Genomic DNA, 16,484 nt, shown 5'->3' with positions numbered 1-16,484 from the left:
AATAATCACAATTAAATAATTAAAGAGTAAGGGAGAAATTGAATTTGGGCCTCCTTTTGGGCCAATTTCGCTGGGATTGTTTAGGTTTTAATCCAATTCCCATTTTTGTATATATTTCTTGTATATCCGTGTATATTGGATGTATACAACCCAATTTTCTGCTTTTCGGGACCTCTACGTCAACTCCAAAGACTTCTTCTTCAATTTCTCAAGGTTGGTTGATTCGATAAAAGAATATTGGGCCTTTATGGCCCTCTCAAAATGTGAAGGGAGGAAGAGTCCATGAGGACTCGGAGGCAAGTTTCATGCAAACAAAGGGTAACAAGGAATTAGGATCGGTAAAATCAATAGTTAAATAAGTTAGCCATGAACTATAAATTAATGTAAAAAAAAGATGCAAGGCAGAATGGCATCACGAAAAAAATAAGAAGAAATTCTGACGACCAAATTTAAATAATAGGTCTAATTATGATGAGTTCATCTTAAAGTTGAGGCAAACAAAATTATAAACTAACTCACTGCCAACAAATCCTTAATAACAAAATTTAAAGAGCCAAAGTAGTATTAAGAGAGACACCCAATCTGCTAAACAGGACAATAATATGCTATTATTTCAAAATTACTCTTTTCATTAAACAAATGGCAAACTTAATAAACCCACATTGTAAAGGATTTTGGTTAATGAAAAGAAGGCTATTTCAATTAATGGTTAATAAGAACCATGATTTAAAGAGAGATGGCAACAAGGGTATTAACAGAATACGTACCCAAACATTAATTTTTAAAACAACCCAAGAGAATTGGTATAAATGCAAAGGATCATGAATCAAGAAAATAAAACTAATGGAGCATTGATGGAACTCACACTTTAAAAGGAAACTCAATTGCACATGGCAGACATTTTCGACTAGATTTTAAGCAAAATGGGGACATAAACTCGAGTCAAACAAGGTATGCTAGGCAGTGAGATAATCACCCTAAGCAATATGAAGAATGGAAGACTGGACAGCCAAATAACAATTGAGTTGAAGCTAACTTAGATACCGACAATAAAAATTCATTTTTAGCATGTTTTAAGGGTGGGTGGAAATGATAAAGGTATATAAGTGAAAAACTAATCAGCATAGCAAAACACTTTAACAAGGAGAGCTTAGCGCAAGAAAAAAAAAGTTCCAACAACTCAGAAATGACCAGTTTATTGATTCAAGTTAGCTCGAATTACCCGATAACGAAGGATATATGACCAACATTATTAAATAAGAGATTTAGAGGTGCAACAACTAGCAGGTGAATTATAATCTTAACTAAATAGAAACTAAAGATGGGAAAGGGACCAATAAACCAACCGAAACAAACTCTAAAGCAGCTGACTCACTAAGAATTCAACAAACTATTATCTAAACAAGGAAATCAACTGCTTACTATTTTCAACATCTTAACTAAACTTGTTCATTTTAAGGAGACATTAATCGATAGTACTATAGAAAACAGTAAATAAAGTCCAAAATAAAGCCTAGCAAAGACCAAGGCAGCAAACTAGCTAAGGCATGTGAAAAAAATTAAGTTTCCAGTGAGTATGCCATGTAGAGAAAACAAAGTTCAACTTTAAGATAGCAATATGGTTCCTTGAAAATCAAAGCAATTTGTTTTGAACAAGAAAGCAACCAGAAAGAAATTATGACAGAAATGGCTTGAGGATATCTAAAACGGCAAGTTTAAAGCAAGACAAAGCTAAACAAATATAAATTGAATTTGAAAACATGATAGCATCTGGGATATGACAATCTATACTGGACGAAGCCGGTTAATCAAAGCTTAGACTAGTGTAAAATTAAAAGAAAACATGACTTCAAGACAAACTACAATCTAACACTCGTTCTAAGCTAGAACCAAATCAGATTTTTGGTTAATCAAAGGAAAATCCAGAAAATAGAACTCCGGGTTGCATTAAAAATTAGATTTTAACAAAGATTCTATAACAACGACCTCAAATTATGCAAGAATAGAGTATCTAACGAAATAGAATGAGTCATCATCTAGCTATGAAATCCCGTAAGCCATGAGGACACCCAACCAGATTTCATACAAGATAGAACACTTCAAATAATTCCAAACTTTAAGATTACACCAAAATAAAACAACATCTCTTTTTTTTATTATTAATCAATGTAAACGAAACAAGACTCTTAACCGTAATAAAGAGGCGCCAAATCGAAGAATCTAATTCACACTTTTCTCAATTTAAAATTCAGAACGGCATACCTAGTAGCTATTTCAACACATCATGCTCATTTGTATTAACTCGACAACATTCGTGATGAACTAAAACAGATAGAATAAAGAAAAATCCTAGTAGACTAAATGGACAGTGAAGGAAGAAGATTAGTAGAATAAAACTACATCTACTCTATATGCAGAATATACAACATATTAAACTAAATAAATTTGGAGGAAATCTTACCTTTTCCGGAGCAGCGAGCGGGACGATAACGAGCTTTGAGAGCGGCGATTATTTTACCACGCAATTCTAATATGAACAGCAAACCAAGAATCCCCAGGCAGAATCTAAGCGGCGAACTTCTCGAAATTTAAGATTAGAGAATCGTTTTAAAATTTCTTGAGTGTAAAATGATTATTGTCAAAGAACCAAGCTCTAAAACATATCCCCTCATCACTAAGAGTAGGGGGTTATTTATAGGCAAAGTTGGGGTGATTGGGGGGAAAATCCGTTGGAAAAAATTCACACAAAATTGGAATTTCTTTCTTTATTTCCAAGGGGAACAGTGAAAGGGATTTGAAAAATCCTGGAAATGGGGGAAAGGGAACAACGATTTGATCGATTAGGTTGTTAGGGTTATGTGTTTGCAGAGTAGTTGGATGAGGGTACTGGTTTCTCGCGATTTTCTGCTGCTATTCGTGATTTTCGCTGCGATGAAGAAAAAATGGGGTCGCTGTTCGTAGACTTCTGCTTGTTGTTCTCGTGTGGTGAGGAAGAAGATGCAGAGTGGGGTCGGTCGGGTTTGGCTGGGAATTATTTGGTGTTTGCTGGAATGGGTTTGGACTGGGTATTTGAATTAAGAGTGAACTGAAGGGAATGTTGTGGGCTGCTGTAATATGGGCCCAAAACTTGGTCTCTTAAATTTAGTTGAAGGCATGGAAGTACGTAGTTAGAATCGTTATTAAGAAAATGACCATATGAATTTCAATTGTAGCCACTTAGAGTTAACAGTTTAGCCAAATTGAGTTTAGTTGGTGATTCGGCTAAAAACTAAATAAGATGAATTAATATAAATTAGTTAATGAGCTTCTCAATCTTAACAAAATAAAATAATCAACTTATTTTAAAAAGACTATTTATTTCAAAAGAGAAAGAAGAAAAAAAAAATTAATAATAATAATAATATATATATATATATATATATATATATATATATATATATATATATATATATAATATTACTTAACTAAGCTAATTAACCAAATATTTAAAATATAAAATCTTTTTTGAGATTATTTTCGAATTTTGTTAAATACATACAAAATAAAATAAAATATATATAAAAAATCGTAAAAATGATGAAATTAATTAGAATGACTTGAAAAATATTTTGAATTTAGGAAAACTTGTTTATTTATTTGCTTTAAAATCAATGGTAAGTGAATTTTATTAGTTTTTTTTTTTTAAAAGAGTAAAATACAAGGTACGACATATATATGTCCATTTAAATAAAATTAATATTAGTATGTTTATCATGCAGTAAATAAATAAATGTACTAAAATGTATGATAATTTTATATGTTAAAAATATAGATGTGTCTTATGTAAATGTATCCAAAATAAATGTTGTGTTTAAAGGATATGGAAATTTGTCATTAATTTATATATAGAATTGAGACATGAAAGAAAATAAAATAAAATAAAATGAAGTCAATTATTTCAAATTGTTGGGAATTTTAAGAAGCTCGATGATTAATTTATATTGTGGAGAGCCAAAATTGGGTGTCAACACTCATAACTTAGTAATTCGATTTTTAGGCATTAGAATCTATAGTGATGACTTTACGGGAGGATTTGGTTTGAATAATAGAGAAAAGCCCTGGGTTTGGGGTGGAATAATCATGAAAATTGTCTGGAATTCGGGATTAGGATATAATCTAGGTCCATTTAGGTCATTCTGGTATGATTTTGTATCATATTGATTGTTTATAGACCAAAAGCAAGCAAGGCTTCATAGCAAGGAGAAGACTTAAGTTCAGTAAAGCTTTCAGGCTTGATTTGAGGTAGGTGATAGTTGAATTGTTTCTAGTTCTGGTATGATTTTGTATCATATTGATTGTTTATAGACAAAATACAAGCAAGGCTTCATAACAAGGGGAAGGCTCAAGTTCAGTAGAGCTTTCAGGCTTGATTTGAGGTAGGTGAAGGTTGAATTGTTTCTAGTTTATGTCATATATGCATGTTAATTGTTTCACTACTAATACTTGTACAATATGTGGTTAGGGAGTCAGAAAGGGATGAAATTGAAATGATATTTTGTTGTCAATATCATGCAATAAACTTGTCATATTTGCTTGTGTTTTACAAGTGTTATTGCGTCGGGACCCAGACCGTCCTGAGTGGCATCCACACTTAACCACATGGTGGGAGAACCAAAGACTGACCCGAAATTAACCCAACACCATTTTAAATAAAACCAAGTTTATAAATAATAGGAAATAAATAGTTTAGACAACCAAAAGATTAAGTCCTCATAAACTCAACCCAATAGCCCAAAATAGTTAATGCGGAAAAACAATCCTAAGAACTAAAAGTAATCATACCGAAACTCCAATAACAAAGATTAAGGATGCAAACCCGAAACTAAACATAAAACTAAACTCTAATGTATGTGTCAGAAGAGATAGACAAGAAAAACAGAGGAGTTCATGGCAACCCCAATGATGTAGATTATCCTTGGATTCAAAATCAAGTGTTCCTTAACTGAGGTCTTGGATCATCCGCTGGAAGATGTCATGTACTCAATAAAGAAAATAGCAAGTGTAATATTAGTACACAAACACTATGTATTGATAGGATCACATGGTCAATCCAAGATATGAATATAAAATAGTTCAATACAATACAATAACACAAAACAATGTATATAACAACAAGTAACAAACCACAGACTCCCAGTCACATGTCAAGAAACAACAATACCTAGATGCATGTCCCACATGATCACAATGCAAATTCTTGATCCTCTTATGGAACAACAATCACATACCTGGTCCTCTTTAGAAACTTAAACAAAACTGTTAATGTACCGGCATGATACTCGAGCCATTCATAGTTAGAGTAACGGTATGGTACCCGAGTCATCCATAGTTAATATATCGGTGTGGTACCCAAGCTGACCAACAATCATGCACAATCACATAGCACAATAAACAATACCACTTCAAACCACAAGTCACAATAACAAGTTCATTTCATGAGCTTACCTTCATAATGTTATACGATATGTCTCACTACCATGCATTGCACAAATGATACTACAAAGCAGTAGACATGCATACACATATAAACCAGAAATATGAAACCATCACCTACCTTGAATCAAACCTCTTGGAACTTAAAATACCTGAATTTTTCCATTGTAAAGTGCCTTGGTCTGTTCTTGGTCTCAAACAAATAATATAAACAACAATCAATCACTAATGACTATAATTTACCCGGGTTATCAACAAATCCTAAATAGAAGCCAATATATGATCATTGTTGTTCCCCAATACACACACAAGTGTACGTGGTCGCGCAAGTAATATAGATTCTTTACAGAAATGAGTTATCGTTCCCAAGGGACTTATGATCGATTTATATCTAACACTCAATTCCACAAATAAAATAAAAGTAACCTTTTCAAGAGTTGGTGATGGTTGTTTACTACTACTACGAATTATGCAATAACTAAAAGTAACTACTTGTGAACCACGTTAAGATGATGTTTCAAGCAAGTAAAAGACAATTTCATGGTTGCAGCATGCAATGAATCTCATGTATCATATTATTGGCTTAGAACTAATTTTAGTTGTCAAGTTACTAGTTTACAAGGTTAATTGTGTGAGTCGGGTTACATACCTCTAGTCGCCTACTCCAATTAGCTGCCTAACTACATTGTTGAGCGGGGATAAACATACTAACTGGCGGGCATTTGTATTTCATCATGTTTCGTAACCAAGCGATTTGTTCGTCGGGGCGTCACTCCTGAACACAAATCACCTCAACTTAATGGGTCAATCAAGCTCTCTATATTCTCCAGTCTATCTAATCCCTCCTCTCTCAATTTTAAGATTAGACAATAAATTTATCTTATGGTACGCAAGTATAAAATACTAAAACAAGAATATAAAAGTAACTTATAATGAAAACCAAGAATTAATTCATAAACCTTAAATATTCAATATTCGATTCGTAGCTACAGCCCCAGAACTAGGGAGTTTAGCCACTCATGCTATTAGAAAACCACAAAATACTATTGTTCATGCGATTTCCAGAAAATAGAAGAGTTAAAAGATCGAAACCTATTACAAACGATGAAACTTGCTCTTGCACACCAAAATAATCGAACCTCTACAAATTAGCCCTAGGAGTCTATATATAGAAGTTATAAATCAAATTTTGCTCAAACGTCCGCAAGGCTGTGGGGTATCGCGCCCTAATCGCGGCTGGCGCACCTCATTGTCAGTGCTTCAAAATGCAGCCCCAGTAAACTGGGCCTTGGCACATCGCTCCCTTGCTGCGCCAGTGATGCTGGGGTGCCGCGCCAGCATTTGCTCCTGTCGTCACTTGTCGTCTTCAACTCATTTTCCTTCATTGAATCGATCACTTCCCTTAGGAACCCTGCAAAATTGTTAATCATGTATGTTAGTATGCAATCATCGTAATTCTAAGTAAAACATGTTAGTTAGATTAGTGAATGTCCTTAAACTCGTGAAGATGGGTAATTTGTAGTAATTGGGCATATAAATATGCCCAAGATCACCACCCCACACTTAAACATTTGTTAGTCCTCAAACAAACTCTATTTTATTAAATCACACTCTTTTGCATATCCCTAGGACTTATCAACCCACCTTAAAATCAACCAAATATTTTTAATCATGATTTTGTAGTTCACAACGGATGCAACATTTCAAAACTTTTACACCAAGTTACAACACATATGCTCAAAAGAATGACTCTTTTACTATTTTTCCGGGCTAATGCAAACTCATACAAACATACCAATTAGATAATCTGAACATATGCCATGAATGCCCTCACTTATTTGTGTTTAGTATAACCTTTCACTCAAGCACTCATAATATGAACAAGGCCTATTTTTCAAACAATCAACTCACTCTCACAAATGAAGTTCTTACTTCTCTTAACATGCCATAAGCTTGCCCATAGTGTATTCTCACTTTCACATTGTATTTCTCAAGGAATCAGGAGGAATTCTATTTGGTTATAATGTTGGCTTAAGGTAAGGGAGGGAATATTTAGAAATCATTTTAGTGACTACACTCCCTAATGCACATGTCATTGTTTTGCCAACAAAAATCTTCCTTAGCTTTTTTTTCTTCTTAGTACACACTTCATGAATATTTTCTTTGTTGCTCCATCTTTGCCCATTATTCTTTTTTTTAATGCCTTCACACTAGCCACCCCCACTCGAGATTTTAAGGTCCGAGTGAGGTACACAATATCCGTGGTAGGACCAGGGCCAATGTTTAGAGCAAATTTTTGAAATAGCCACCCTCAATTTAATTGAGGTGCACAATCTCACTAAGGACCATGGCCAAAATAGAGTTTCACTTATTCTTTTCTTTTCCACACAATTTAGCATTTCACCCTTTCTCATATCAACCAACGTTTTCAACCCTTCTTCTTAACATAGTGCATTAAGGATTTCATTGGGATCAAAAGACTTTGGTATCAAGCAAACATGTTTTGTCTTATCATGTAGCTTATCAACAGACAAGGCTAAAGGTTCAATGGGGCTTCACTAGGGGTAATTTCAATGATAGGCATACACTTAGAGTCAATAATTGGCTTTTTTCAAAGAAACGCCTCAATCACATTCCCTAAGTCATGCAAGCTACTTATTCAACACACAAGGCAAGTACTAGATATTAATTGAAGCAAGAACCAAAACAACAATTCACCACTCATGGCATCATAACACATATAAGGACATATCAACTAGCATGTTCATACATTTTGCATTACGGTACTACTACACAATTAAGCCCATTTATTTTTATTTAGAGTCACAACTAAGACCACATGCTTGTTTCAAGGTTAAAATTATTTTGCATTTTTCCACTTATGACTACACATGACGTCTGGCTGACTTTCTCGGACATAGTTTCAAAAGACTGAGGTTGGTTTCTCAATCCTACTCCTCTATGTGACTAATTTTTCCTTAAGACAATCGTCATCCATCCATCATTGGGAACTGTCACTCCTACGACAACTCTAAGACTCAATAAAGCAATAAAACTTGTCCTAGTCGGTTCAAGGGGCTATCCTTAGTAAAAGTACCGAAAACAAACGATGAGGAACCCAAAAAAATATTTAAGCATAAACTAAAAACTAACTTAACTAACTAGACTCGATAAAGCAATAAACTATGTACAATGAAGTTCAACTTCCACCCCACACTTAAAGAAAATATTGTCCTCAGTGTGCAAAATAAAACAAAGTGAAAAGGTAAAAGAGAACTCCATTTCGACCTCTAGGCTACGTGCTACCAATCAATGGCCCGCATTAGTATCACCATCTCCAGGGCCAGTATCATTTGATGCATCCACATCTGAGCCACCCTCCTCATCAACAGTGGCATCATCATCATCAATGGGTTCTTAGAAAGTCGGGCCCATCCGACACAAGTACATCGTGCTATCCGTCAAAGGGTAACGCTCCACCTGTGTCGCCATTTCATCCTCAGTCATCGAAAGTCCACCTATCCTTAATTGTAGCTCGGCCATTCCAAACATACGCCCCATCCAACTGTCATCACAAGATTGCCTATCAATAGTAGTTAACACTGACCCTTGTGATGGATTGTGCACTTTAGTTCTTGTGATATCAACCACGCGGCATACTAAGCGAGGGGCATGGGAGGGCACACATCATGAACGAATCTCCTTAATTTGTAAATCCCAGAGGTACCTAGAAATAATGCTCCCATAACAGAAACACCATATCTTATTTGTCCTAAACTTAAGCATGTTTTGCTTCAAAATAGCCCCCATATTCACCGGCAAACCCTTCATCAAACGATATAATAGCACCACTCTCTCCCTAGTGACATTAGTCGTATGCTTACATGGTAGTAAGGTTCTACACACAATTTTCAACCAAATGCGAGCCTCTAAATTGAAGTGAATAGTGAAGAGTCAAATGATGTCTCGTGTCTCTAACCCTATCCCACCGCACAACAGAATTTACCCCACACAAAGTATGCCTAATATCACGATAAGGGGGTCTTTCAATCATTTCTAGAAATTCAGAATTGTCACAATTTGTGTACCCAAATATTCATCGGTGTTTCCATAGTAAATCTCAACCGACTATCCCTAATTAACCCTTGGTTTAAATCAACACGATGTGTATTGCAATTTGCATAAAATTCATGGACTAAGCTTAAATTGGACTCACCTTGATCCACGAAGACATATTGAAGTCCCAAAGCATGGATTTGGGCATGAATATGGGGAAATTCTTGTTGCAATCGCCCCTCATCTACATACGCATCACCTAGGTACTTGGATTCTTGTTGACATTCATACCAATCCTCTCCTTAGTGCATTAAAGCTTGCTTGCCATATTTTTGATGTGGCAAATTGGTGGTTTCTCGATTAGAACTTCCGCCAATCGCTCCTTTCCTACTCTTCTTAGTATCCGAACCAATAACAACATTCTTACCCTTAAGAGCCATTTTTACACCCTATCAGTGGAAGAAACTAATAAAATAAGAAAAAAATATTTTTGGGGAAAAATGAGGGGGGGTCGGGTGGGCAGTGGGGTGGGTGGGTGGGGTTTTGAAAGTTTGGTGGATTAGAGTGGATTTTAGGGGTGAGGCATGGGAAAAAGGCAACGGAAGAATGTTTTAGTAAGGATTAATGGAGGAATTTGGGATTTTGGGGAAGAAAAGAAGTGGAGAAGAAGAAGAAGAAAAAATTGGGATTTAGAGAAAATTTGGAGGAGAGGGGCGGTTTAAGAGAGAGAAGAATTTTGAAAAATGGGGTGTATGTGGGTAGGTGGAAGATTGAAAGGTTGGAATTTGAGTGGGTCCCACGAAATTCCCAAAAATTTCCATAAAACTTGTTGGCGCAATAGGGGGGCGCTGCCAGTACGCCAGAAACCTCCCCAGTCAAACTTCTTCTGGCGCGAGGTGCTCTGTATGAGCCTAAAAGTGTGGCGCGGCGCGCCCAAGCTGCGCCTACCATCGGCGTTCTCTAGGGGCCTAGCGCGATGGTGGCGCGTTGCGCTGCCAATGCGCCAAAAAGTGGCCCCAGTAATTTAGCCTTGGCATGGCGCGCCCAAATTGCAAAACTGCATTTTTCAACATATTTCTTCTTTTTTCGGGTGGTTTCTCCTCCTATGACCTGCGCATCGACCACACAATGTGACATAATAATAGTGGGTTGCCTCCCACTCAACGCCTTAGTTTTGGTCGTGGAACGACTCATCTTTTTGTATTTTTCTTTATAGCTTCTAAAGTCCTATCCAAATAACAAACCAAAAAAAATAAAAACTCTACACCTAGAAATTTGAAACTAAGCTAAAATTTTAAAATTAATCCAAACTACTACCTATTACATATCATTCACGGGTTGTCTCCCGTGTAGCGTTTGATTTAACGTCGCGGCACAATTCAGCTTGGATCACTCATCATTTAGCTCCAGAGCCTCCCGATCATGATCCGAATATACACCAAAGTAGTGTTTCACCCTTTGCCCATTTACCAAGAACGTAAGGACAATATCACCTTTAAGTTCAACAGCCCCATGTTGTGTCATTCTTACCACTTCGAATGGACCACTCCATTTAGACCTTAGTTTTCTGGGGAATAACCTCAATCTAGAGTTAAAGAGTAGTACATTTTCTCCTGGAGTGAAAGTAAGAGTAACTATGTGCTTGTCATGCCACATTTTCGTCTTTTCTTTGTGAATATTGGCATTCTCATACGCGTGGAGCCTAAACTCCTCAAGTTCATGCAATTGATTCACTCTCTTTCTACCTGACAGCTCGGGGTCCAAGTTCAACCTCTTAATCGCCCAATAAGCTTGGTGTTCTAATTCCGCCAGAAGATGACATGCTTTACCAAATACTATGTGATAGGGAGAAGTCCCTATGGGTGTCTTATACGCAGTCCTATATGCCCACAATGCATCATCTAACTTCTCAGACCAATCTTTCCTCTGCGCATTCACCATTTTTTGCAAAATTTACTTCACCTCTCTATTTGAAACCTCCACTTGGCCAGTCATTTTGGGATGGTAAGTTATAGCAACCTCATGACGAATACCATACTTAGCAAGAATATTTTTAACTAGATGGTTAATGAAATGCTTACCTCCATCACTTATGATTGCCGCTCTTGGAGTACCAAAGCTAGTGAAGATGTGTTTCTTGATGAACTTTATCATCACCATTGAATCATTCGAAGGAAGAGCGACAATCTCAACCCATTTACAGATCATATTTGGTAGGTACTAAGGTGATTGTTTTTACTAATCATGCAGCTATTAGGTACCTAAGAAGGAAGCTAAACCAAGGCGATGGATATTGTTTCTCCAAGAATTTGACCTTGAGATTAAGGATAGGAAAGGTACTGAAAATCAAATAGCTGATCACTTGTCTAGGTTGGAGGATTTTTCCCATGTGAATGAATGTGAGAAAATCCGGGAAGAGTTTCCAGATGAACAATTAATGGTTATGAATCTCATAGTAAGTGGAGATTACCCTCCGGGTGCAACAACCCAACAAAAGAAAAAGCTCAATCATGATGCTAAGTTCTATATCTTGGATGAACCGTTCTTGTTCAAGCAAGGTGTGGATCGGGCAGTGAGAAGATGCATTCCGGAGTATGAGGTTCAAAAAGTGCTCGAAAGTTGTCATGCTAGCCCATATGGAGGTCACCATGTAGGAGAGCGTATAGTGCATAAGGTACTACAATCTAGTTTCTTTTGGCCCTCGTTATTTAAAGATTCTATTGCTTTTGTGAAGGGTTGTGATAAATGCCAAAGGTTGGGTACTATTTCAAAAAGACATAAGATGTCGCTAAGTAACATTTTGGAGGTGGAAATTTTTTATGTGTGGGGTATTGACTTAATGGTTCCCTTCCCGCCATCGAATGGAAACCAATACATCATTGTGGTTGTGGATTATGTGTTGAAGGCGAACACTAGAGCTAGCATCTCCTTCTCAGTCACTGTGTAATTAGCTTGTGCAGAATCCAGTCTTGCTTGCATAATAGATCGAGTGGAACACCTTATCTTTTCTTTATCCCAACACTGCACCCACTGCTACGTCGCTTGCATCACACATGAGTCCAAATGGTACTTCTCAATTATGAGCAATTAAGATGGGAGCCTCAATTAAGTTCCTCTTCAACATCTCATCAAAGTCAAACTTCACCTCCTTCTCCAAAAGACTACACATAGGTTGAGCAATCTTGGAAAAATCCTTGATGAATCACCGGTAAAAATCTGCATGACCAAGAAAACTACGCACCCCTTTTACAGAATGGGAGGGGGAACTTTCTCAATAACTTCTACCTTGTCCTTATCAACCTTTAAACCCGACTTTGACACCTTGTGACCCAAAACTATCCCCTCTCTAACCAAAATATTACGCTTTTCCCAATTTAACACTAAGTTCGTGTCCTCACACCTAGCAAGTACTTTATCAAGATTCCGGACACATACCTTCAAAGACTTCCAAACGATGGAGAAATCATCCATGAACACCTCTACAAAGTTTTCCACCATATCATGAAAAATGGCCATCATACACCTTTGAAAAGTCGTCAGTTCATTGTAAAGTCCGAATGGCATGCGTTTGAAAGCATAGGTACCATAAGGACAAGTGAACGTGATCTTTTCTTGATCCTCGGGTGCAATTAAGATCTGGTTGTATCCGGAATATCCATCTAGGAAATAATAGTACTCCTGCCCTGCTAGTCGGTCAAGCATCTAATCAATGAAGGGAACCGCGTAGTGATATTTCCGGGTGGCATCATTAAGTTTTCAATAATCCATACAAATTCTCCAGTCGGTCACTGTTCTAGTAGGGATCAACTCGTTCTTTCGTTCCTTACCACTGTCATACCTCCCTTCTTGGGAACACACTGCACAAGACTTACCCACTTACTATTAGAAACCGGGTACACAATTCCAGCATCTAGCCACTTTATTACCTCCTTCCTTACCACTTCTTTCATCAAAGGATTTAGCCTACGTTGATGTTGTGCACTTGGTTTGTGATCATCTTCCATGTAGATCATGTGCATACATAATGCCGGACTAATCCCATGAATATCAGCCATCTTCCATCCAATCACTTCTTTTTCTGCTTTAGAATCCTCAATGTCGCATCAACCTGTATTTCAGACAACTCTGCAGAAAGTATAACATGCAAAGTTTCATTAGCACCTAAAAATGCATACCTTAGGTGAGCAGGCAGCGTTTTTAACTCTAGCTTGGGAGATTCTTCTATCGAGGACTTTGGTGGAGGTCCTAACTCACGATCTAGTGGCTCTACTCTACGTTTGTGAGTCTCCACAAGTGCTAGATTCAAACATGTTTCTATATCTTGGGGCTCAGTATCTCCATCCACCTCATGACCCACTAACACTCTTTCTAAGGGATCATCGGGTACAACTAATTGCGACTCTACTAGGTGGTCTACAACAGTAATAGCAGATAATTCTTCATAGCTAGAAGGCAATTTTAAAGCGCGGTAAACATCAAACACTTCAACCTTATCATGTGACCTCATAGTTAATTGTACGACTGCTACATCAATTAATGCCCTCCTCGTGGCCAAGAGCGGACATCCTAAAATGAATGGAACTTCATAATCGGGTTCAAAGTCTAAGACCACAAATCCACCAGAAAAATCAAGGAACCTACTTGTACTAACACATTTTCTACCACCTCCTACGGCCTAGCAATGGATCTATCAGTGAGTTGGAGAATGACAGTGGTTCGTTTTGGACTATCCAACCCAAGTTTTCTATACAACGACAAGGGCATCAAATTTATACTTGCTCCAAATCACACAACCCCCAGGCATGAACACTTTGCCTAATTGTAATCTGCATAGTAAAACTACCCAGATCTTTTAACTTTTTGGGTAGTCTATTTTGGATTCTAGAGCTGCATTCCTCAGTAAGTGCCACAGTTTCGTACTCCGTGAGCCTCTTTTTGTTAGCCACTATTTTCTTCACGTACTTAGCATACTTCGGGATACCCTGCAACATGTCAACTAAAAGTAGGTTAATGTGAACCTGTTTAAGGAGAGAGAGAAACTTATCGAAGCATTCACCCTCATTCTACTTTCTGAGCCTTTGTGGAAACGGAGGGGGTAGTTTCTTTTGAGGAACGGGCGTCTCAACATTGGAGCTTTTTACTACATCTTCCACTTTCTTTTCTTTAGTACCAGCCTCAATATCTCTCTTCTTTGGAGCTAGTTTCTCTAGTTGTAGCCCACTTCTAGTACTTACCGCATTCAATATCACCGGGCAGTCCACCTTGGGGACGCAAGTTCAGAGAATTAGCTACTTGCGCAACTTGTTTCTCTAAACTCATTTGGGACATTTGGATGTTTCTGATGTTCTTATCCTTCTTATCTATCCTAGCATTTATTTTTGTCCCTATTTCAGCCATGAGCTTTTGGAGTAGCTCCTCATTGGTCATCCTCCTTTTTGGTGCATTAGGATTTGCGCTTTGGTTAGGATTTTGGTATTGTTATCCAGCCCCTTTAGAACGGTATTGGTTGGCCCCTTGCACTTGGTTTTGGTTTTTGTTCCCACCCCATGAGAAGTTAGGATGGTTCCTCCAACTAGGGTTGTAAGTGTTACCATAGTTTTGCTAACCTCCATCCTTTTGCGCATTACCCAAATAGTTTACGAAATTCAGGTTTTCCTCACATAGTTCGGTTTCATGAGCTCCACTACCACATACCCCACACCAATTTGTTGCTTGTTGTACAATGTTTACCGATGCATGGTTTAGGTCCATCTGTTTAAAATGTAAGGTCATGTTATGTTGCATTGCATCTAATTTGGCATTTATGGTAGTAGCTTAATCTACATTTGAGATCCCCAGGGCCTTTTGGGTTGTGGTTCTAGGCATTTCCCCTTCATACCCTGGGTTCCCTTCGAAAAGTCTATCAAGTAAGTTGAACAACTCCTCACAGGTTTTTGCTAGGGCTTGTCCACCTGTTGCTCTATTAAGAAGTACATATGCATTATAATCTAAACCTTCAAAGAACGTGTGAGTAAGTACCTCATTAGTTTGCATGTGGTGCGGGCAGGCATTAAATATTTGCTTAAAATGAGCCCATGCTTGGTACATATCCTCCCCCTGGTTTTGATTAAAGCTTAATATCTCACTCCTTAATCGTGCTGTTTTCTTGGATGGAAAGAATTGACTAAGAACTTTATAGCTAGGTAATCCCAGGTGGTGATGGAGTTTGGTGGCTCAGAATCTAACCAGCGCCTTGCGGCTCCTAACAATGAATACGAAAACAACGTCAGCCTCACATAATCCGATGAGACTCTATTTAGGATGTAAGTATCTCTAATCTCTATGAAGTTTCTAATGTGGATTTGATGATCCTAGTGGGGGAAACCAGTGAATTTTCCATTAGAATGGATGAGTTGTACCATGTCCTGTTTTAGTGCAAATCTACCCCCGGTGGAGGTTTCCTAATACTAGATGCCACATTAGCTATGAGTGGGACTGCCACATCACGGACTGGTCTTGCAGGTACGACAGGGGGTGCCCCTTGGTTATTCAAGTTTTCTCGGTTATTCACGTTGTCTTGGTTATTCTTCTCATTGTCTTCCTGAAGACCTAACCCCAATTCTCCATGACGTCCTTGATTAGCCATTTATCTGCGTCGGCATAAAGCTCTTTCGGGTTTGTTGTCTAGTTCGACAAGTTCTCCTTTCTGAGCCAGACTTGAAAGTCAGTGCCTGCAATTAAAAGTTAAGATCAAGTAATTAACACCTGAATATTCTAATTCTAGACTTAAGAAAATCGAATATAAATCAATTTCTAAGTCCCCGACAGTGGCGCCAAAAACTTGTTGCTCCCCAATATACAAGCAAGTGTACGTGGTCGCGCAAGTAATATAGATTCTTTAAAGAAACGAGTTATCGTTCCCAAGGGACTTATGATCGATTTATATCTAACACTCAATTCCACATCAAGAGTTGGTG

General features: G+C 37.5%; 2 protein-coding genes across 2 annotated transcripts; both read right to left on the bottom strand.

Moving 5' to 3' along the window:
* Nucleotides 1-10,917: 10,917 nt before the first annotated feature.
* On the bottom strand, nt 10,918-11,469 carry LOC125824250 (uncharacterized). The gene has a single exon (XM_049503597.1). The coding sequence runs from the start codon at nt 11,467-11,469 to the stop codon at nt 10,918-10,920; it is 552 nt and encodes a 183-aa protein (XP_049359554.1).
* Nucleotides 11,470-13,594: 2,125 nt separating this feature from the next.
* On the bottom strand, nt 13,595-16,153 carry LOC125824249 (uncharacterized). The gene is made up of 3 exons (XM_049503596.1): nt 15,953-16,153; nt 14,304-14,510; nt 13,595-14,203 (listed from the first exon to the last, which is right to left on the bottom strand). The coding sequence occupies exons 1-3, from the start codon at nt 16,151-16,153 to the stop codon at nt 13,595-13,597; spliced, it is 1,017 nt and encodes a 338-aa protein (XP_049359553.1).
* Nucleotides 16,154-16,484: the final 331 nt, after the last annotated feature.

Source organism: Solanum verrucosum, unplaced genomic scaffold (genome assembly GCF_900185275.1).
Source record: "Solanum verrucosum unplaced genomic scaffold, falcon-dt-bn FXZP01000549.1, whole genome shotgun sequence".
Taxonomy (NCBI): Eukaryota; Viridiplantae; Streptophyta; class Magnoliopsida; order Solanales; family Solanaceae; genus Solanum; species Solanum verrucosum.
The sequence above is the reverse complement of the archived record's forward strand: the minus strand, read 5'-3'. Positions and strand labels throughout refer to the sequence as shown.

What these genes read in the sequence shown, in the direction of transcription:
- LOC125824250 (XM_049503597.1), bottom strand. Translation starts at nt 11,469, where the DNA reads ATGGTGAATGCGCAGAGGAAAGATTGGTCTGAGAAGTTAGATGATGCA.
- LOC125824249 (XM_049503596.1), bottom strand. Translation starts at nt 16,153, where the DNA reads ATGGCTAATCAAGGACGTCATGGAGAATTGGGGTTAGGTCTTCAGGAA. An exon ending in TTAGGAAACCTCCACCGGGG is followed by an intron (nt 14,511 to 15,952) that starts GTAGATTTGCAC and finishes GACATGTTGCAG; the next exon opens with GGTATCCCGAAGTATGCTAA. An exon ending in GGTTGTGTGATTTGGAGCAA is followed by an intron (nt 14,204 to 14,303) that starts GTATAAATTTGA and finishes ATCCATTGCTAG; the next exon opens with GCCGTAGGAGGTGGTAGAAA.